A 23,652-nucleotide genomic window follows, 5' to 3' on the forward strand; every position below is an offset into this window, starting at 1 on the left:
GACCGTCGGAAGTCCCGACGCAAACTGTCTGGGAGTTCCGACTCCTACATGAACTATTAAACCAGTGCTAAAATAAACTGAAGAATGAATTAGCTTACAACCCCACTTCCTAGTGGTTAGGTAATATAAAGATGTAGGATCACTCCCTTGACATCAAAATGCCACCACTCTAGTAGATTGGGTCTAAACCCTAAGATATAGCTAGAGGGAGAAAGAGACAACCAAGGACAAGTGAATGCAAACAATACAGCATCAACAAGCATGCGAGAGAATGATTTATCCCAAGGTTTGGCAACCCCACAAAAGATCTCCTATGTCCTCATTGTTGAGGTGACCACAAAGGTTAGAGTCACTTCCTACCTCCTTGGCTCTCTCAAGGAAACCATAAAGGTCACTTGAGTTTTTCACTAGAAATTAAGGGTAATACAAACTTCCCAAGGCTCTTCCATAAGATGGACGCTCTTGGGCGATGCCTAGCCGGCTAGGGGCAAAGCCCTAAGAGTAACAAATGCAAATCCAACCGGCTTGACGAAGAAATCAAGTGCCCGAGCTTGCTTAGATGACTTTCTCACTCAATCCACCCTCTCTTCACTCAAATCCTTGGAGGAATCGAAGCTAGGAGCAAAGGGGAGAGGAGAGGGGTGCCTTGAATGCTTGGGAGCTATTTTGGCCAAAGTTAGGTCATGAGTAATGAGTGGGTAACAGTTAGAAGAGAGGAGAGAGATATTTATACTTTAAGGCAAATTCTAACCATTTAGATCTGCATTGAAAGTTCCAACCTAGATCACCTAAACTTCTGGCACCTATATTTTTGTACGGTCAATAGCATGGTTAGGGGAGTTTGGGCAAACATGGCGTACCTTGGAACTCCCGACAGCTACCGGGACTTCCGACAGTCGGGACTTTCGACTAGCGTCGGGACTTTCGACGCGCAGTGTCGGCCCCTCAATTTGAAAGTCCTCAGTGCATCCATATTTGCACCAAGATCATGCATAAATACACACTAATCATAGGGATGATACACAGATATATAATAAAGGTTCTGAGCTTTATTGATATTCTAAATTAAGGTCTACAACAGTGGCCGAAGGGGCATAGTCATAGGCTACATAGTAGCGAAAGACTACGGCCATGAAATGACATTATTGGTGGTCTCTAAAGCGGGATTATAACACAACGAAATGGCATCCTATTCCACAGGCAACTTGAGCGTGGACGAAACCTTAGCCTCGATGTCATATTCCTACAATCATATCTCCTTACGGGAAACCTAATCCTCGTGGTACATTTCATCTTCGAAGTCATAGTCTTCTTCTGTGCCAAGGTCTAGTGAGTCAACAACGGGTTAGTACATACGTACTCAGCAAGTCCCAACCACAGGGTAGAAATAGAGATGTGGTGGTGATTATGATTACAGGTTGGGTCCTAGTAGAGTATTACCATTCCCACTAGTGCCCTGGGTTAGCATCATTCTATTACCAGTTTCATTACACATAAAAGTAAAACTAATCATAGTATCCCATCCTAGCATTTGCCCATTCCAAGGACGTGGCTATTCGAATAGATTTAATAACCTCTACAGAGGTGTATAGATTTCCCCACATAATAGGTGCAACCTCATCCATGATCGATGGACGAAATAGACCTAACGAGACTTCGTACCTGAATGTACGCGTAGATGTCCTATATAACTCCTACTACAGGCTTCTTAGGGGTTGGAGACACAAAACCGGGAAGATACCAAATCCCCCTAAACGTGATGATACCAAATCATCACAAAAGAAAACATGGCTCAAACTAGGCCAAGAAAGCAGTGGCTCGAAACATGGCCTAAAAACCTAAAGCTTAACTGTGGAAGATCACATAGCATCCACGCCAACCAGGATATGAAAGAAATCCATCCCCTATGTCGGCTCCTGATATTCCATTGCCTACACCGGCCTCCTAGTAGAAACTATACTTCTATCTAATGGGGTGTGAGGTCAATCCTACCCATATAAACACAGTGGCTGTACGAAATAACTCACTAGGTGAGAGGGACTACGAACTGGTCCTTATGTGACCTGAGGCGAGTATCTCCCAGAGAAATCCCCTCTAGGCATCCTTGCCATGGTAAACTACCTCCATAGTTTACCACTACTACGCCTCATGTTGGGGTTTAGTTTAGGTTTAACAATGTTTTAAGTTCTATTATTATCCCTAAATCTAGTCATGATGTGGAGCTTATAAAATAACAAGATAACCATTTATTTTAATTATTTCATACTAACCGAGCTCATTTTCTAAGGTAATAATCTCATAGTCATGTTTTAGCATTTCAGTGGTTTTAAGCAAGATGGTAAGGAGGGGAGCTAGGACTTGCCTTCATCATTGACACTTTGTGGCACGTCTATGAAATTCAGGCCTTCGTCCTCCTAACGATCACTGTCGTCTGTCGGACGTATCGGTCAAATAAGACTACCGCTACTCACAAAAGAAAAAGGCAAAAGCAAACATAGAACTATATGGCGGCACTAGGTGCATATGGTAGGGTTTGCTTTTAGATGAATTTTAGATGTGGTTTCATGCAAAACGGAGTTATGGTTTAAAAGTTATTAATTTTAGAAGTTTATTCTATAGCTAATTAACTAGGTAGAATTTTATATGCATTTTCTAGTCCATGAAAATGGGTGCAAACTACATGGTAAATTTCTTTCATGCATCTAGTTTATTTACAAATTTTCTAGGGAATTTTTCTAAATCGAGAAAATAGGTTTTTAACATTCTGTGTGCACTAACCGGGTGTACCCAGCATTTTCCTCAGTGTACCCAACGCTATGTGTGGTGTGCGTGTGTGTGTGTGACAGGTGGGTCCCATGGCCACGTCAGCTCGGGACGGCATCAGGACCATGGCCCATGTGACAGAGAGAAGAGGAGGAGGGGAAGTAACGGACGGGGACGGCGGTAACGGGGACACTGTTATGCCCCGGTCCCACCCGTCAGTGAGAGAACGAAGGGAATAGGGGAACGGTGACAAGGAAGGTGGCCACGGGCTCACCAGGAAAAGCTTTGCCAGTGGCGTCGTGCCTTAGGAAGGATGTGTGGTAGGCGGATGGCACTCGGGCTCACCAGATTGGGGAAAACCTACCTAGTGCTCTTACCAGAAGGGGGAAAGAGGAAACGGAGGGGGAGATGGTGTGTTCCGACTCACGGCGGAGCTCAGAGCAGTGGTGGGTGAGGCGGAGGCTCACCGACCAGCCCCTTTTATAGGCGGGCAAGGTCGGCGGCGGCGGCGGGATATTTTCCTACCCACCGGTGGATATTTTCCACCTCACTCACGTGCTTGAGCTCGGTGGTGGGGAGCTGGATGCCTCAGTGTCCGTTCGTACTCTGGCAAGTTCGTCGATGTTCTTGGTCACATCGGTGAGGTCTTCCCTTGCCTGCCGCCATGCCGGCATTGACGCATTGTGGGCGTTGAGAGAGAAGAGAGGGAGGGAGAGGGGAGATGGGATAGCTCGGGGTGTCATCAACTCGGCGACTGTGCGCCCGTCATCCCCAGCGTCGAGCTGGTCCACAGCAGGGTCAGTACAGTGGCACAGGCATGGTCGGCGTGGGGGAGACAAAGGAGCTGACAGCCGGGTCCCACCTGTCGTTGAGAGAGAGGGAGGGAGAAGGGCCACGAGCTGCTAGTGCTGCGATACTAGGCCGTGGCCGGCCCATGCGGGAAGGGGAAGAAGGGGAGGGGGAAGTGGGCTACGCTATGGGCCAAATGGAGAGGGGAAGGGATAGGAGGCCCATTGCCCCTTTTCTATTTCCTTTCCTTTTCTATTTTCCTTCTTTTCCTATTTAGCTATTTTGAAATGGTTTGAATGCAAATTCAAATGCAGTTTGAATTTAGTGATGCCACCATAAGTTCAACGAGCAAACAAACACTCAACCAAGCCATAGGTTTCCTAATATTCTATTCCTATGTTGATTTATTTATATTATTTTCTAGGTTAACTAGTTGTATGTGTGAGTTTCTATGCAAAGTTTTAAAAAGTTTATTTCTTTAGTGATTTTTAAACTAAGTCAAATTTGTAGGGTGTTACATGCTAGCCAGTGGTCAAGCAACCTGAAGGCTATGTCTGCAAGCGCCGGGACTTCTGACTCCCGGAACTCCTAGGGAACCGTCGGAAGTTCCGATGACCAAAGTCATAGAAAACTAATTCTAAGTGTTCGTGAAGTGATAGAGTATCTCTCTTTTGATTTTAATTCGATACTTGAACTATTCTATCTTCCTCAAACCACCTAAATTTGCATCCCTCTTAATAGTACGACAAACCTAAACCCAAAAACATAAGATAGATATGTGAAGAGCGTTTGAGTTCGTCCTGCCTTTTAAACTTCAAGAATTGAGGGACACCATTTCATCTTGAACATCAATTTAATTCCTTCACGGGGCTAAAGCTGTAATATTTCTCATTAAAAACTCATTAGTCCCTAATTTGGATGTCATCAATACACAAAAACCCACACCAGGGGCAAATGCACTTTGAGAGAGAGGAGGGAGATCAATGCGGTTGCGGTAGAAGCTGGCAAGATGAGCAGTTTCCACGTGGGAGAAGTTTTGCGGAGACGCAACTCCCGGTTGGGATTTGCGACGTTATATGGAAAAGTTGTTATACGTACGTGTTGTAGAAAAATTGTAAGCTGTTTGGTTAAAACAACTATGAAACCTACTCCGATCCTTTCTCTATCTCCCTTGGAACAACTAGCAGAAACAAAGCCAAAAACATTGGAAAAGTAAAGCGAAAGTCAAAAACGGGATTTAAGGTGTTGTAAAAATTGTACTACGTGAAAGCAACGACTTCTGAAAAACTACTTCTAGTTCCACTGGTTCCACTGGTTTGGTTGGTGTTCTGCTTTTTGGTAGCATAATCAATCTATAAAAGCTGAACCAGACACAACCTTAATTTGGTGGAAGATCGAACTTGGCAAGACGCATGCTATGCACGGTCCAAACACTACACAACACGTGTATATGTCCATATGTTGTCAGGGATCCATCATCACTGTGAACAATGTTAAGTGAATTATATTTCTAAAAATTTAAAGCAAGACACCTTAACCTATTAAAACGACTCCACCCATAGGCAAGAACTAGCCTTAAAACTTCTACAAGAGCACACTAAAACGAGTCTGTAGGGCCATCACACTATACCAAGTCCTTAGTCATAGGCGCACTGACAATATTATCCTAAGGAGCAAAAGAAGAGCCTGTGATCTAAGAACACACTACCACAGAAAAGATCCTAGATGTCACTCAAGTGTTACTTTCACACAAAACATAAACTAAGCACTAAGCAATATCAAGACATGATTAAAAATCAAGAACAAAGAAGAGGACAAAAGCTAATTAGATCTTTTTCCGTGGTGTCAAGCAGTTAGACCTACCCCTTAATATTCATGTTGGAGCACCTACTAAGCGTTGAGCACCACACCCCCAACTATTGAAGCTGCTGCCTCGCCTACGTACTGGCTACGGGGTTCCAAAGGTTCAGTGGGAGGAAGACTCTCATCGTACATGTACTGTGGTGCAGTTACATGTACGGACAGTCATCCTTCTTCTCCGGCAACACGTTGCTTCGGTCCAGCATAAGCAAGCAACCAGGACTAAGTGAACTTTTACTAACCAGCTAACATCTGATCCTCTTAAGCAGGAGTGGATAGATCCTCTAAGGTAGCATTGGTGGCGGAGGGAGGGGGCCTGCGCCCCCCCCTCCTCGCCGTGGAATGGATAATTTTGTTTGCATCATTAGTGCTCTTTTTGATGAGGTAGGCCGACGATGCAATGCAAAGTGAGGAGTGAGCGAGGACTTAGTACATATATACTCCAATCTAAAGATGGCAACGGGCAGTAAAAACCCAATGGGCACACATACGGGCGCCAACTTGTGCCCATGGGCACTGGCGCGTGTATAGATTTGTACCCAACGGGCAAAGGAAGACGGGTAAGAAAATATCATACCCGCACCGCAAACCCACCAAACCTGCACTGATATGTGGGACCATTGCAAAAGAGGTATATAATCTACTTCCTTCAGATCCTAGGGTTCCTTTCATCCACCCAGCCACCCCTATCTCACACCGCCTGGCGCCTAGTGGGCCCCCACTCCTCTCTCGTCTCCTCTCCAGTTGTGCCTCCTCTGCCCTAGATCCAGCGCCGTCCGCCCATGCCCATCCTTCCTTCGACGCCAGCTGCCCTCCGCCCATCCTTCCTCCGTCGCCGACCGCCTGTTCGCCTGTCCTCTAACGCCAGCCGCCGTCTACCTGACCTCCAGTGTCGGCCGCCGTCCACTCGTTCTCTAACACCTGGCCGCCGTCCTCCCCGCTCCTACACTAGCTAGAAGTGGGCCGCCGATCCATCGTCCTCCCCACGCAGGCCAGTAGTGTGTATTCCTTGAAGAGTAAACTAGACCACCTCATCCTTTAACTGTGGTCCTTTATAAATTCCAACTTGATGCAATCGAACATAGCTCGAACCCTTCTTCATCTTCTATTGCCAACTTGATCATGAGCAATTGGTTGATAATGCACAAGAACCTCCTCAAGAGCCAGGTGAATATATGCATCCATCCAAATGGGCCGAGTGAAATATGCACTCGGCTAACCAAGCCGAGGGAACATACATACACATACACATACACGGATATCCAAAAGTAGATCGAGTGACTACTCGTTCGGACAAATCAACATATATAGAGCAGCATTTTACAACAAAATTAATTATTATATGACCACACAATAAATTGGTGACAATAAAACCTTTATTGATGCAATGTTTTACAATTTCTTTGCAATATATATCAACCTTTGCAACACAAGTTCAAGATTATGACAATGCAATAAATTCGTTGTAATTTTGTCAACTAATCTGCAAAATGGTGTCAATAACATCAACCTCTTGCAACGAAAGTCAAGATTGTCACAATGCAACACATATCGCAACATTTTTGCAAACTGTGTCAATAACACTTACACCAATCACAACAAATTTAGTACCATTGCAATAATGTCCTCTGTGGCCTTAGGCCAGTCTCAGTGGGGTTTCATGGCCCAGTTTCCAACACACCTATATTTTAGAAACAGTGCAGAAGAATTTCATCCCCATGAAACTCTCTCTACTCCCATGAAACTTTTATTCTCTCTCTTCATCAATGCAGTGTCATGTCAGCGTATTTAATGCCAATAAAACTCTATGAAATTCCTATTGAGATTAGCCTTAGGGGTATTTTCTAGTAGTAGTGTGCATTAGATGGAAAATCCAGTCATTAATCACAATAATCCACCATTCAGGTTCAGCCAAAAAACCAAGTAGCTTTATTCAATCATTTGTCCCTAGTCGATGAGTACATCTTGTGGAAAATTCTTCTTCTTCTTTGGTGAAATACATCTGGAAAATTGAATTAAAAGAAAAACAAACCTTGACCATCTGGATGCACGGAAAGAATGAAACAACATACTCGCTTCCGAAGAAAGAAAATACAAGAGATCAACATAAGGTGCTGCTATATATCTGCAAAAAGAACAGAGTCGCGCCGCGCTAGTTGACGACGTGGCAGTTCTTCCTGATCTCGCCGTTGGCAGCGGTCTTGACCTCGATGAGCGACATCTTGAGCATCGCCCTGGCGAACTTCCTCTCAAACCTTCCTCGGATGCCAGCGTTCTCAAGCACCTTCCTCGCCGTCTCCGTCGACGTCAGCAGGGCTGCGTCGGAGTTGAACAGCACCTTGTGACGTAGCACGTTCCAGTAGTACTGGTTGTCCAGCTTGTTGGGGGTGACGATGTCCTGCACCACCGTGGGGTCGTTGGTGAAGTTGGGGTTGGCCGGGCACTGCCTCTTGAGTACGGTGGCGAGGCCAGGGTTCATGTCGGATGGCGGCGTGGAGATGCGGTTGGAGAAGGAGGAGCAGTGGGAGCGGCCAATGGTGTGGCCGCCGGAGAGCACGACGAGGTCGTCGACGTCGAGGCCCTTGACCTTGAAGCTCTGGATGAGCTGGGAGAGGTTGAAGGACGGCGGCGGCAGGAACCTGAGCGTCTCGTTCTCGAAGGACACGCGGCCGTCGAAGCGTCCCCCGGGGAGGCTGTAGTAGACCTTGGAGCCGCTGAGGAAGAAGGCGGCGTCGCGGGCGGCGAACTGGACGACGTCGGCGCAGGAGACGACGCCCGGGCAGGCCTTCTCGAGCGCCGCCTTGGCCGCGTCCACCACGTCGAAACCGCGCAGGCTGGGGAAGTTTGGCGGGCCGAGCTTCTCCGGCCGCGGGTTCGCCGGCGTCGGGTCGAGCAGCACTGAGCCGTCGCAGCCCTGATGCAACAACAAATACGTGGTAGCGCGTCAAGGCAATGCAGTGCATGCTTGCATGGCCAAATTCTGGAAGCATATTGGGATTAGTTCACGTACCTGGACGAAGCAGTCGTGGAAGGCCATGCGGATGAGGCCGGCGCCGAGGCCGGGGTTGACGTTGGTGGCGTTCCTCACGGCCTCCCTGACGATGTCCTCGGCGTAAGGGCACGAGCGCTTGTAGAAGCCGTACCTCAGCTTTGGCTCCAAGGACCCTTGCGCTTGTGCAGTGGCAGCGGCGAGCAGCGCAACCAAGACGAGGACGCCGAGCCTGGCCATCTTCTGCAAGCTGTTGCACACCGTGCTCGAAGAATGGGAGGCTGCTGCTGCTGAGTGAGTTGGGGATTGTTCATCTGCGTGCATGCTTATTTATATACACCATGGAACTGCCATGTGCCATGTCCTCTAGCTCGTTCCGGAATGCACGCACGCGCTGGGAACGTGCTTACACAACTTAGCATTGTTTTTCTAATGACCAAAACACAACTAACTCAGCTTGATCTATCCCTCTGACTTTTTGGGCTAGTATCAAACTAGGCAGCCAATGCAGACACCACATGTGGGATAGCGGACATCTAGCTCACTACTATAGATGGATAAGCTTTGTCTTGTGCCACAGTGCTTACTCTACTCCCCTGACAGGACGTCGCGCACATTCACAACAATAATTCCTGTGTAAATTATGGCAAGTCAAACGTTTTCGGCCAGCTACACTCATATTGACAACAATTTATGAAGGATCGCTGGCAAATCCATCATTATTGGGTTGGTTGGATCTAAGCAAAGTTCGTGATTAAGATTGCTCGGGCATTGATCTGGAGCCACATGCCATCTTGGAGGAGCTTTGTAAGTGTTGAAAAATTATGAGATATGCGTTTAATCCTAACATCAAATATGGATATTTCATAATACATTGTGAACTTAACACATAACTGTACATAAAACATCCCACTCCGCCGTTACCATTAACACCACATATACATGTAAGAAGCCATGAAGTGGTGATCAATTTCTAAGTCAAACAAATAGTTCAAGTTAAGATTTCAGCTAAACACAAGTGAAGGGACCATGACGACTAAGGGCGTGCTTGGAGATACTATCAAACCCAATGCAAGATACCATCTAGATGTGCAACTACGTTTTCCTAAGCGTGTTGCTATCTCTAATGAGTTTTGCACCCTAGGTTCCAAACCTATCAACTAATAACCTAGCAAGTTATACTAGGAAAGGTAAGCACACAACCTAAAAATGCAAGTAAGTGCAGAAGCGTAAATGAATTAGAGAATGCAAACTCCCGTGATGACGATTTCCCTAATGTACCGAGAAGATCAACCTTCCCCTAGCTCTTGTTCGAGCCCCTCACAAGGGTACCCTCTCGTGAGCGCCAAAACGTCCAACTTGCCTCAGACTGGCCATCGGTATCTACAGTGCCCACCGGAAAGCTCTAGTGACTTCTCTTTTGCCTTTCTGAGTTCTTTCTTTGAACCATTTTATCTAGTCTTCACTTATATGATCTCTTGAGCTTCTTCCTTGTCTTTTGGAGTATTCAATGTTTCTCTTGATCTTCATTTGAGCCATTGATTCCTCGATCTTCACCTTAGCTTAGTTCAAGTTTGTCTTTGCATCCTAAGGACTAATGTTCCTTGTATACTCGCAAACAATGTTAATCAAAATGGTTATATTGCCAATCAACCACTAAAATCACTAAACCCTTGTTGGTCCATGTTTCTTACAATATCTCCCTTTTGATGATTAATGACAACACAACCAAAGTAAACAATAAAATATATCAAATTAAAACTACCTACTTACTTGATGCAATGAAAGAGCAAGATCATATGGTGCTATTTTAAATATGCATGATAATACGAGAAAAAACTTAACTTGTTCTTACCATTTTCACTTGTCCCCTTAATTTATGTGGTCATTATGGACATAAGCCTCTCCCTTACTCCATAATCCACTTCTCCCTTTCTAGAACCGCTATTAGGTATAAAAAAGATTTTTTTTTGAATTTTTGGGGATTTTGGTAAATTTTTTTAAGTTGGTCTTGCTGTGGTTCAAAATTATCCTCCTTTGGAATTAAACACCGAACATGAAGATTAGTAGCACAAGGGAGAGTCGAATATTATCATCCTTCAGAAGCGAAGTAAAATTGATCACAACACTTGACACTCTACATTACATAGATTGAGCTCCCCTAAAAGCCTATGTACATATGGCGTAAGACAAAGCATATGCCTAGTTAGACATCTAAGTCAAGATAGGGAGATTAATCTATATAATATATTGAGATAGAATATAAATAAATACATTTATTAGTTGTAGGTATTAAAGATAAACTTCTAAACTCATGTCTTATAAGATTCTAACCGAGCATGATGCATGGACCGGGCCGTTTCGAATTGTAAGTAAACCATCAGGAAATTAAACCCAGTTCTTTTAGTATGGAAACATAAAAAAGGAGGATAAATCATACTACATCATAACATAAATGTATCATTTTTTTAGTAAATATGTCAGCGTGACGATGACACTGTGCTTGCACCTTCTTGTGGCCCGTTGCCCTGCCCCCACCATGGCCGAATCACTGCCCCTCTCTCCCTAGCCGCGCGAGAGGCAGCCATAGAAGTCCACTCCTCCACCCAACGGCCAAGCATTATTGTCAAAAAAAAGCCTCCATTTTCAGTTGTCTCTGCAAAAGTATTTCTAGATTCTGCTAGTTTAGTGGGCCCAGTGGAGTCTTCATAGAGCCAGCTAGGAATACAGCCCAAAAAAACCATGTTTGTATAAATCGTTTCTGTAGCAGTGGATGCCATGCAAGACTATTCACTGGTATGGCATAGAATTAATGAAGAGAGAAAGATAAAATAGTTGTATCATTCTAAAAATGCCGTTTGGATACAATATCCAAGGTTAGAAAACCATGCACAATCCTTGGGTCCTTTGTTATTGATAGAATATATACTCCATCTATCCCAAATTAAAAGTTGTCCTATGTCAAAATATTTTAATATTAACCAAATTTGTAGATAAAAAATACTAATATTTATAACACCATTTTAGTATTACTAGGTGCACCATGAAATATATTTTTACATACTTATTGATGCCATAGATATAACATTTCCTATTGTAGAGGACCATGACGTCTAAGAGGGGGTGAATTAGGCAACTTAAAAATCTAACTCTAGACTATGGCATCTTTTTCTAACCTTAGCAAAACCTATGCAAAAAGATAAACTATCTAAATGTGCAACTACGTTTTGCTAGTTTGTTGCTATCTCTACCGCAAAAGGATTTATGCAAACAATGTAAAAGCGGAAGCTAAAGAGTAAGGTAGAGATATACAAACTCCCGTCGATGACTCCGGTATTTTTACCGAGGTATCGAAAAGCACGCAAGCTCCCCCTAGTCCTCGTTGGAGCCCCTCACAAGGAATCCCTCGCAAGGGCCAAGCTCCCGGTCAGGTAACTCCGTGGATAGCCCCGGGCCTTCCCCATGCGTAAGTGGGTCTCCGGTGTGCCTTCTGGCAAGCCTCTCCCGGACCGCTCCCCGCGGGTCTTCACTATCAAACGCGGTTGGTGCGATGATCTCGCAAGACTATAAGCCCCTCCGATGTACAACAAAGGTGCGCGCAAGCACCGAGTGGTAAGAGGTATGCAAACCTCACTAAACCCTAAGCCTAAACCTAGAGCAAGCGCATAAGCGGTGGTCTAATCAACCTAAGTGTCCGATCACCTTTGTGAGCTCGTTTCTTCGCGATCTTGCGTCTGACTTGGTTCCTATCTTCGTGCTTGGACTTTGCTTGATATCTTGGGTCTTCTCTTGTGCTTCTAGGGTCTTGCTTATGACGTTGATCGTGGGATCACCATGTCGCCTTCGTCCAAGTCACATCTTGCACCCTATTAAATTATAAAACAATTACTTGTAAATTCATTAATCCAATTTGATTGTGTTGATCATCAAACACCAAAATACAAAGTAAATGGGCCTAAGGTCCATTTTCCTTACACCTATAATATTGCCTTAAGGACTTATAGTGATTATTATAGGAAATTATTTATTTTATTTAAGACAGATGGAGTATATCCAATAATTAATTTGTTTAGAGACTCCTAAAATACAACACCATATGATACTATACTTTGGGTAAGTAAGTTATATCGTATAATCGTTATGACTTATCGGCCTGGCTTATCAGCCATCGCTTGAACTTATCAGTCTGGCTTATTAGCCATGATATAGTGTTTTTCTCTCACAACAAATCAGCAAACCATACTTTTTAGCCTGGCTTTTCAGCGAAGCAAACAGGTCGAACTCAGTAGCTCAGTTATTACATTGCACTAGGAATATCCCTTTTATCACCACCATGGTCGACGCAGCGATGCCATTGACGTACTCCACTCCACCTTGTCACCCCCGCAATTAATGATCGCCATCTCGACTCCCCCACCCGTCCAAGCAAGCATTGTTGTCAACGTGAGCCTGCATGTGGCAGATCGAAAGCGCTTGAATCCCGGCAGGAACGCAACGGAGCATAATTTCCACGGGAATTATTGTTGGGAATAATGTGTAAGCACGTCCTGTCAGGGGAGTATTAGAGTATGTAAGCACGGCGTCGGCAGAAGAAGAGAATGAAAAAGCTTATCCATCACGTACGCACAGTACATTGAGAGAGATTCCCACTTTCCCAGTACTCCACATGCATGCATGGTGCCTGCCAGGTTTGCATGCATGGTATCAGCACCACGAAGTCAGAGCAGCGCATGCATTTCTGCTGCCCCAGCCCATGAGATGCTGAGTTGTGCTTGGTATTATTCTTCCCAATGCGTGCATCCCGGCACGAGCTAGAGAACATGCAGCTCCAGATCACCGAGAACGTCGATCGCCAACAACCTTCATCGTTCTCCGGTCTCCAGGTGTGTACAAATAGATAGCTAGACGAGCCGCCGGTGGTACTCGGCAGATCAACGTGCATTCGACGACGACGGCACACAAGATGTCCAGGCTAGGCGTCTTCGTCATCTTGGTTGCGCTGCTCGGCGGCGCGGTGCCTGCAACTCAAGCCGCAGGCCCGCCGTCCCAAACTCCTCCACCGCTCAGGCTCAGGTTCGGCTTCTACAAGCACTCGGGCCCTCGCGCGGAGGTGATCGTCAGGGAGGCCGTGTCATTACTGGAAACCGAAAAATCCCTGTCGGTACGGCTTCTACCGACAGGAAAATGATAATTATTCTGTCAGGTGAGTAAAACCCGACAGGAAAATTATAAAACCGACAGGAAAACGACATTTTCACTCTGTGTGGTACATACCGATAGAGAAATTCATTTATTTCTGTCGGTGACGTAAATTTTTTTGTCGGGTTTTAGCTTTATTACAGAAAAAATCAAGCCGCGAAAATCTCCCGCCGACCGAAACAGAAGTCCAAAACTATCCCGCGCAGACTCCTTCCTGGCGCAGAGTAAGAAGCCCGGGTCCGGCTAAAAAAAATAAAAAAATCCCTCAACCTTATTATCCCCAATCCCTGTACGCACAAGCCCTCGCTCCACGTCGGCGCCGCCCTCCCGCACGCGTGCTCTCCTCCCTCGCGCCGCACCCTCCACCGACCTCCGCTCTCACTCGAGGTTCGTAGTGTCCTCCCCCAATGAGTGCAGCGTGGCGCCATCTCCTCCGGCCTCCGCTCCCATAGTCACCGGAGCCCCCAACCCTCCCCTGCCATCCCCAAGATCCGCCGCCATAGGAGTCATTGACCCCCGCCCTATGGGGATCCGGTGAGGGAGGCCTAGATCTGGGCACTTGTGCCTCGAGGCGCGGCGGATGTCGGGCCAGGGAGGCGACCACGGCGGATGTCGGGTTGGGGAGGCGGCGACGACGTGGAATGTCACCACCCTCAACCCCGGCACCAGCGCCAGCCTCATCCGCATGGCCTTCCACGACTACTTCGTCCAGGTACGTTTACGTGTTAGACTGTCTCCAACAAGGAACTCAGGACACCCAAACCCAAAATGGGTAGTAAGAGACCCAAAATCAGCCTCCAACAGAGTACCTATACGGGAGATCTATTTTTGGTTGCCTGAAAAGCACAACCCAAATATGGGTATCCTCTCTCCTAGAAATCCATTTGCAGAAAGGATTCTCTTTTGGTCTTGTTGTTGGAGAAGATGCCGAATAGATATTGAATCTTTTACTTGTAGCGCTACCCAAAGTACGAATGGATCTTATATTTTAGGTGTTATTTCTGGAGACGCAGTGCATGCATGCATGCTTCCAAAATTTGGCCGGCGTGCATGGCATTGGCATGCGAGCGATGCGTTGCCTTGACGCGCTACCATCATGTATTTGTTGCTGCAGGGCTGCGACGGCTCCGTCCTGCTGGACCCGACGCCGGCGAACCCGCGGCCGGAGAAGCTGGGCCCGCCCAACTTCCCCAGCCTGCGCGGCTTCGAGGTGGTGGACGCGGCCAAGGCGGCGCTGGAGCGGGCCTGCCCGGGCGTCGTCTCGTGCGCCGAAATCGTGCAGTTCGCCGCCTTCTCCCTCAGCGGCTTCAGGGTGAACTACAGGCTGCCGGGGGGCCGCCTGGACGGCCGCGTGTCGCTCGAGAACGAGGTGCTCGCCTTCCTGCCGCCGCCGTCCTTCAAGTCTTCAACCTCTCCCAGCTCGTCGGCAGCTTCGGGGCCAAGGGCCTCAGCGTCGACGACCTCGTCGTGCTCTCCGGCTCCCACACCATCGGCCGCTCCCACTGCTCCTCCTTCTCCGACCGCATCTCCACGCCGCCCTCCGACATGAACCCGGGCCTCGCCACTGTGCTGAAGAGGCAGTGCCCGGCCAGCCCCAACTTCACCAACGACCCCCACGGTGGTACAGGACGTCGTCACCCCTGACAGGCTGGACAACCAGTACTACGAGAACGTGCTCAGGAACAAAGGTGCTGTTCAACTCCGACACGGCCCTGCTGACGTCGAGGCAGACGGCGACCAAGGTGATCCAGAATGCGTTCATCAGCGGCAAGTGGGAGAAGAAGTTCGCCAAGGCCATGGTCAATATGGCCGCCATCCAGGTCAAGACCACCGCCAACGGCGAGATCAGGAAGAACTGCCGCATCGTCAACTAGCTACTCCTACGTACTTAGTACTAATACAAAGGATTATCGGCGGCTCTAAACCTGCCACTATTTGGCGTTTGTTTCATCAGAGAAGCACATTATTTGATTATTTCTCGTTGCATTTTCATTTCAGATGAATCTGCTGGTTTTGATGTGAACTTGACTAGAGATCAATGTCTTAAATAAGTGTTCGCAAAAGAAAAGAAAAAAGATTTTTTTTTTAAACCTGACGGCGGACGCTTCCCTTTTGAGGTTGTGTTGTAACTTGTGAGACGATGAATGGGTCGATACCTATCTGATTTGCATAAGCGTATATATATATAGGCATCAAGTTCAGAACATGTATAAGCATCTGTTTCAAACACATGAGCATCTTACTAATACTAACCGGAGGCCTTCAATGGAGGATCAATATTCATGAGAAACGTTAAAAAAAATACCAGAAATTCTCACAAAAATCTAAAAGATATGACTATCATTGATAATAATAGCTGTTAGATCTGTTCCAAATTATAAATCGTTTTGGCTATATCTAGATGCATAATAAAAAAATGTATATGGAAAAAGCCAAAACGATTTACAATTTGTAATGGACAGAGTATTTTCTAAATAATTACTCACATCACATATGTCATTATGTAAAACCCTATATTTGCACCTAAATAACCCACTGTCATTATGAAACATAGTGTAACTAACTCCTAAAATTTGCAGCTAACTTACCCAACTGTCATTAGGATAGATAATCTAATAATCAAGGTTTTAAATAGCCGGCTAAGCCATTTAGCTTTCTATGTCCGAAAACAGGCTATAGCGGGCTATAGCGGTAGCTAAAGGCTAACTTGTACATAGAAAAACTTAGCTAGATCCTTCTTAAACAGCTATAGCCGGAGATAGCGGAGGCTATATCCGAAGATTTAAAACCTTGCTAATAATCCCTTATACTTGCATCTAAAATACCACTTTTCTGTAATTATTAAATAGATTAAAATACCCTCTCAAATCTAAATACAAATTACCAATATATGATATTAAAAAATGTTTAAATAATCATAAATTATGTATATAGATTGTCTAAATTACCCATTTCTATTAACATTAAATATTAATATAAAATTACTAAATCAAATGTACCTATTGTGCCATCATACAAATCAAGTATAGTGATAATACATATGTTATGTTCACTAATCATGAAAAATATTATGTTAACGACTCAAATACCAACACTAAAATTTATTTTAGATTATATTAATAGCCATGCTAATAATTTATGTACATTGTTAGTTTTGATACATTTATACTCTATTCCAAACCATATTCACTTTGGCTTTATCCTAAGTCAAATTTCTCTAACGTTGACCGAATTTCTTGAAAAGTACATTAGCATATACGAGTTTAGATAAACTCCATTGTCAAAAAAAACTTACGAATAAAATTCGATTTTGTAGATGTTAATATATGCTACACACTTGGTCAAAGTTTGTGAACTTTGAATTAGACCAAAGCTAAAGTGGACTGTAAGTTGGAATATATTTTAAAAGAACCGGAAAAGAGACCTATCAATGGCATTGATAAAGAAAAAAAAATACATTGCAACTGATTCTTTTCTCACTTGGTCTAACATAATAGGTGAAATCATGTGAATTTATTTGAGAAAGTGCTTGATTGATAATTTGGTTTGCAAACTACAAACTCAGTGGTGCAAGCTCAAGAAAGAAGCTTCACTTCAGACTTCACTCTCTTCACAGTTCATTCACAAGTGTTCAGAAAAAATGAGTTCAGTTCAGAAGGGGCCGTGCGTAGGTATGCATGGGGCTCAAAACTTGCAGGCCAATCCGTAGAAAGATCAACCATTGGGCCTCTTTTTCCAGTGCACCCGAAGCGGCCCACCTCATTGTAGAAACCAAAGTTGGCCCAATCCCTTGCCGTTGAGACGGTAACTTCGTGCTCGCCGTCGTCCATGGGCTCGTCGCCAGCTTCCAGCCTTCCAGGCCAAGGGGCTCAACATTTTTTTGAAAGTAACAAGGGGCTCAACATGACTGAACTTGATCTCTGTGCTTTTGAACCGCACACTATCGACCAGTCCAGCTATTCGTGTTTCACGAAGTGAGGGTAGCTTAGTTGGTTGGGTTCTACGTGATGAAATACGTTCATCTGGATTTAAGTCCTCGACTTGATACAAGATTTAACAGCGTTATTCTTTTAGTGGTACGCGACGTACCCATTGACAGCGAGACGTCTGTGGTGACTTCGTTAATCTCGAGATTTGCCGGTCCAACTTAGTTCTCCGGAGGTGCTCAAGGGTAGGATGCGCATGTGTGCGTTCATAGAGATAAGTGTGCGCTCGTATATGTGAACGTCTGCGTCTGTAGCTGAGTCACGCAAAAAAAACTTTTCGTGTTTCAATTTTCTAATTCCTATAGAAACTTCTCTAAATATTTCTAGATAAACATCCATAAAGATAAAGGCGGGGAGAAAAAATTGAAAATACATCAAAATTCAAGTTTGTCTTCACTTGCAGTCTTCAAACTTATATGGTTGTGTCATCCAAATCATTAAACTCACAAATTGTCTATTTAAGTCCAAATAGGTAATAGGTCAAGACTGGTGCTCGTATGCTAATGTAGCATGCTAACATGTGGACCACATGTCAACTCCATCTCCCTTCGACCTTCTATCCCTTGAGATCCCTCTTTCCTATCTCCTATCTCTCCCTCGTGGCCTCAAGCTATATAACAGTGGTGGTCGTGCTGCCACATGCCATCGTGGCGAAGCGGGCGAGCCCCCCCCCCCCCCCCCCCCCCCCCCCCCCCTTGTCCATGCCTGGGAGAGCCCACCCTGCTTGTGTCGTCCCTAGCCCTCGGCCATGTGCCTCTCAAGCCATGCCACCCATGAGCTCAAGTGAGAGAGAGAGGGGGGAAGGAGGGAGATTGAGTTAATATGGGGGCCACAAATGTCAGCATGCCCTGAGCATTTGGACTAGCTGTGCGATCTAGACATATGCTCTGTTCGCTTGTCTTATAATCCGTATTTTTCGGCTTATCTTTTCAGTCATAACAGTATTTTTCTCTCACAACAAATCAGCCGGAAAACAGTGTTTCAGCTTGTTTTTTCAGCGAAGCGAACGGGGCCATAGATTGAGGATGTAAACAGGTGGTGTATGATGACCTAAACGAGAGATATGCTAGTTTTGGAACCAAGATGACGTAATTGAACAAGTTTGAGAACCTAAATGTACGGTCTGTGAGTTTAGGGACTAGGAAGACAACAATTGCACAAATTTGAGAACTGCCAATGCACTTCACTCAAAATGTTTAGGAAATTGCAATTCATCAAGAAATATTTTACTTGCTATTACACGGATGGGGCAGTAATAAGGAACAGATACAGAATCTGCATTGAAAATAAAAGAATACAGAAATATGCAAAATAAAGCAGTTCACATGATTTCTGCTCAAGCGTGTAAACGATTCGAGAACAAAAGCTAATCTGATGCATCAGAAGCCAACTAGTTGACGACCCGGCAGTTCGTCCTGATCTCGCCGTTGGTGCCGGTCTTGACCTCGATGCTGGCCATCTTGACCATGGCCGCCTTGAACTTCTGCTCCCACAGCCCCGGGACGAAGGCGTTGAGCACCACCGACGCCGCGGTCTGCCCGGACTTGAGAAGCGCCGCGTCCGACGTGAAGAGCACGTTGCGGGCCAGCACGTTCTTGTAGTACTGGTTGTCCAGCGCATCAGGAGTCACGACGTCCTGAACCACGGTGTTGTCGGTGGTGGCGTTGGCCGGGCACTGCTGCCGCAGCGACGCGGCGAGCGCGGGGTTCATGTCGGACGTGGACTCGTTGAGGCGGCCGTCTCTGACGAAGGACGAGCAGTGGGAGCGGCCGACGGTGTGCGCGCCGGAGAGCACTACGAGGTCGTCGACGCCGAGCCCCTTGGCGGCGAAGCTGGCGGCGAGCTGGGAGAGGTTGAAGGAGGGCGGCGGCAGGTTCTGGAGCGCCTCGCTGGACAGGGACACGCGGCCGTCGCGGCGCCCCGCGGGCATCGCGAAGTCGGCCCTGCCCCCGCTGAGGACGGCGCTGGCGTCGCGGCCCGCGAACGCGACTGACGTCGGCGCAGGAGACCGTGCCCGGGCAGGCGGCCTCGAGCGCCGCCTTGGCCGCGTCGATGACCTCGAAGCCGCGCAGGCTGGGGAAGTTGGGCGGCGATAGCTTCTCCGGCTGCGGGTTCGCCGGGGTCGGGTCGAGGAGCACGGAGCCGTCGCACCCCTAAATGAAGAGAACGTTGCTGACACGATCAGGCAAGGCACGTACGTGCGTGCACCGTGCACGGTGCTGGACCTGCTGGTGCATGTAGAGCAGTGAAGAACACAATGCATGCATACCTGGACGAAGCAGTCGTGGAAGAGCATTCGGATGAGGCCTGCCCCGACGCCAGGGTTCTGCTGCACCGCCTTGGTCACGACGCCCCTCACGATCGCTTCGGCGTTGGGGCACGCGTAGCTGTAGAAGCCAACGGCCAGACCGGCGCCGCTCGGGGTCGGCGTCGGCGCCGACGCCGGGGTCGGGCTGGGGTAGTAACCGTAGCCGTCAGCATGGCAGGAAATCATCACCGAACACAGCAACGCAAGTGATGTCAGAGCAGCAAGCCTGGCCATGGTTGATTCGTTGCTCCTGTGTTTGTGTTGTGTCTTCTCTCTTTTCTGCGAGTACGTACGTGTGTTCCTGACGTGTGCGAACAGTGAACGAGGTGTTGCTCGGAGCTAGGGCACTAGTGATGTAGTGCAGTGCAGGAAGTGATGCTGGAGAGCTGCCGGCTGGCACGTGTATTTATAGTCGTCGTCGGATGAATATAATGGACGACAACGACGACGATTGGTGCTTGGAAGAATGTGTGCGTTAGGGATCGGATGAGTTCATCCGCTTAATGTCAGTTGTCAGCGACCAGCAATGATATAGGAGACAAATAAACAAAGCTCATCACCAGTTGACTTATGCCCCAGTTGAAAATTGATGACCGACCAGTTTAAACGAGCAATGGTCTCATATCTCATCATTGGCCTCAACCTCATCAAATGAATGAGACGGGAATAATACGTGCTATGATGTTGGTTACGTACAGGTGTCAGTTTGCTAATTTAATTTGCATAGATATACATATTATCTAGAAGAATTAATTGCATAGATATATAGGATTGTTTGTACTGGCCTGTGTGGTACGTTAGTTGGTCTATGACTCTGTGTAGTGTCACAGACTTTCAGAGCTCTCTCTAACCGGCCGGACAGCAAGTACACAAAACATTGGACACCAGCTTGTGTGCCAAACTGCCAGCATAACAATCACGAATATGGAATGGAGAAGCAATGCCCACTGTTGAGAATTCGAGATAGCCAAAGACGGACGAAAGAAATCAATGAACTAATAACGGTCGGTGATAACGACTCCATCTACATCTACTGACAGCGCTGATCGCGGATAACAGCAGGCCTAATCCCAGCAGCGCGTGGACGATTAGCTGATGCTTCAACACCTAATGAAATCGCTGCTTCATTCTGCGGGTCCGCGGCGGATTTAATATAATTTGCTTTATTGCCAAATGCCAATGCCATGCCTTGCCGCAGTGCACGGATATCAAAATATGTCAAGTATTTGTGACTGGATGGAGTTTGGAGTATACGTCTATCTAAGTTTCTCTTGTGTGGAACTTTTAGTATATTTTCTTTATCCTCGTTAAGTTAAATTTCTTGTGTTTATTGCATGTTTTATTAACTCCGCTTTTTTTTCTTAGATATACGGATTTTTAGGTTGTAGAATGCATTATTCATAAGTACTAGCACTACGTCAAATATGATTTTCAGGGGCTGCTAATGAGCATTTGTAGGGGCGGTTCGGTCAGCCGCCCCTACCATACCGTATCTACAAATCATGTATTTGTAGGGACGGTTACCAGACCGCCCCTACAAATCTATTTATAAGGACGGCTGGTGTTATTAGCCGCCCCTACAAATCGATTTGTAGGGGCGGCTGGTAACACCGCCCCTACAGTGTATTTTTTCGCAAAAAAACAAACAAACTACCAACACATGTCTCCCCCAAATCATCCTGTGCGTTGCAACGGAAGAAAAATAAATCAATTTAGCTGATAAATAAGGTAATGAGGACCATCAGTTGTAGTAGTCTTCAACCGGAATGCCAAACACAATTGATAAGGGGCTAAGTGCAACTCCATGTCTCCATCAACCTTAATCAGAGTTCAAATGATACAACTGCCAATGTTCCAAATAAGGAAACAACTAAAGATCTAATAACCACCATCAAACTCCGGTGATACAAGCTAATAATTGGAATCCCCATACTTCTTACACTACTCAATTCATCATTCTGGGGAAACATCAGTGCCTTCTCCTGCGTGAGGTTCTTGAACAGGCTCTCGGCGTTCGGGCACCGCCTTGTGGAAATGCCAGGGTTCTGTTGCACCGCCTTGTGGACGACACCCCTCACGATCTCCTCGGCGTTCGGGCACGAGCTGTGGTAGAAGCCTAGGGCGAGGCCATTGGCACTAGGAGCTAGGAAGGTGTTGTTGGTCCCGAGATCTCTCACACGGGTGAGCCAACCGCTCACCGTCGTTCCTGACCACACACTACGGCTGGAGGTAGAAGAGGGGGAAGAACAGAGCGCGCACACAGCACAAGTACCAGCGTTGGCCAAAGCTCTGCAGAGGAGATGGCAAAACTGAACTCTCTCTTTACTAAGTTGCAATGGAAAGCTATATATATACAACTCTACCTATCTAATACTAGTACATAGACATGTCAAGCTGTCATGCTGCTACAATGACTGATGTGATAGCAAGGCTGACTTTAGCGCCTACCCCTGCCGTGGTTATAGTGCAACAGCAAGGGAGCCATTTCGACGTCTGCCTCTACCGCGCGTACAGGGAGAGCGGCATATTACTTTACTGGCGTCGGCGTCGGGCTGGGATAACTGTAGCAGCCTGAACCCGATCCAGGGGAGCCGTAGTCTGCTCGGCATGTCATCACTGTACCGAGCAGCTGGAGCAAGGCCGCCGTAACAGCAAGCAGCTTAGCCATCTGAGATGAGAGACCGGATCGATCGAAGTGCAGACAGGCAGACAGTACACTAACAGAGACTCAGAGAGAGAGAGCTAGATGAGGGAAAGAAGCTGACTAAAGGAAGGTGAAGTGAGTAGTGATGGAAGAAATAATTTGTTTAGTTCAATGCCAGCGAAAAACATGCATGGGTGGCACAACTACGACGTACTCACAGGATAAGGTTGACTTGTGATGTGCATGCAATTTGTTTCGCTCCGTCTGAACAACGTTGTAGGCGTCTCATTGGACTGAATTAACTTTTGTAGGCGGGAACAGGAGACAGATAATAGATATGCTAATTGTCATGCATCAGGCATGATATGTGTTGCATGGTTGTCCGTTAATTAGCTAGCTTGGAGACTTTGTGTAAGCTAGCTAGAACGAACAATTTAGACAGTAACCAGAGTAAGTTGGAGATTCTTCCTATAGCTCGCCTGCCAATAATTTTAGTTGTCAGGTACACGTCTTTTGGACTCATCCTCGTATGTACAAGAGAGCTCCATTTCTACACGAAAGGAGAACTAGACCATACAATACGCGCATGCAGAGCCCATCTATCTAATCATTATTACACGCCGTGATTTACGAAGAGTGTATATATGCTAGGGGTTGCTGATCGAGGTGCTTGTAGAAGAAGGGTGAAGAGAATGACAACTGACGGTCGGTGCTAACGACTGTTTTGGGCTTATCTGTCAGCCGCCGGCCCAGTACACATTCACTGAAATAGCAATTAGCAAAGCAGCATGAGTTTCCAGCAGAGTAATTACGAGACACAGCCACACAGGTACTAGTAGATGGGAGGAAGAATAAGGTGGTTCAGCGTGCTAGAGAGCTTATTGTGCTACCACATACCTGCCTAAATGGCATGCTTACCTACAACAATAACTATATATCAAGCAAGCATCAATATGTCATCATATGAGGCTCTCTTTGGTCAAGATTGCCAAACCCAGCTAATAAATTAGTCAGAAGTTGAATAACGAAGTTTGTCCGGGTACAACTTGGTGAAAGATTTGGAAGATAAAGTTTCACAAGTGAGCAAATGTTCAAAGGCAGCCCAAGAGCACAA

At 46.4% G+C, this 23,652-nt stretch overlaps 1 protein-coding gene and 2 pseudogenes across 1 annotated transcript; 1 reads left to right on the forward strand and 2 right to left on the reverse strand.

The window, feature by feature from the left end:
• Positions 1-7,564: 7,564 nt before the first annotated feature.
• LOC136549174 (peroxidase 2-like) lies at positions 7,565-8,725 on the reverse strand. The gene is made up of 2 exons (XM_066540450.1): positions 8,423-8,725; positions 7,565-8,326 (listed from the first exon to the last, which is right to left on the reverse strand). Exons 1-2 carry the CDS (start codon positions 8,723-8,725, stop codon positions 7,565-7,567), a joined length of 1,065 nt encoding a protein of 354 aa, XP_066396547.1.
• Positions 8,726-14,180: 5,455 nt separating this feature from the next.
• Positions 14,181-15,474, forward strand: LOC136549176 (peroxidase 2-like; annotated as a pseudogene).
• Positions 15,475-18,976: 3,502 nt separating this feature from the next.
• Positions 18,977-20,128, reverse strand: LOC136552801 (peroxidase 2-like; annotated as a pseudogene).
• Positions 20,129-23,652: the final 3,524 nt, after the last annotated feature.

This window comes from Miscanthus floridulus, chromosome 4, assembly GCF_019320115.1.
Source record: "Miscanthus floridulus cultivar M001 chromosome 4, ASM1932011v1, whole genome shotgun sequence".
In the NCBI taxonomy this organism is placed as follows: Eukaryota; Viridiplantae; Streptophyta; class Magnoliopsida; order Poales; family Poaceae; genus Miscanthus; species Miscanthus floridulus.

Coding starts and splice junctions, on each gene's coding strand:
- LOC136549174 (XM_066540450.1), bottom strand. CDS start 8,725: ATGCACGCAGATGAACAATCCCCAACTCACTCAGCAGCAGCAGCCTCC. Junction 8,327..8,422: donor TCCACGACTGCTTCGTCCAG/GTACGTGAACTA, acceptor TTGTTGCATCAG/GGCTGCGACGGCTCAGTGCT.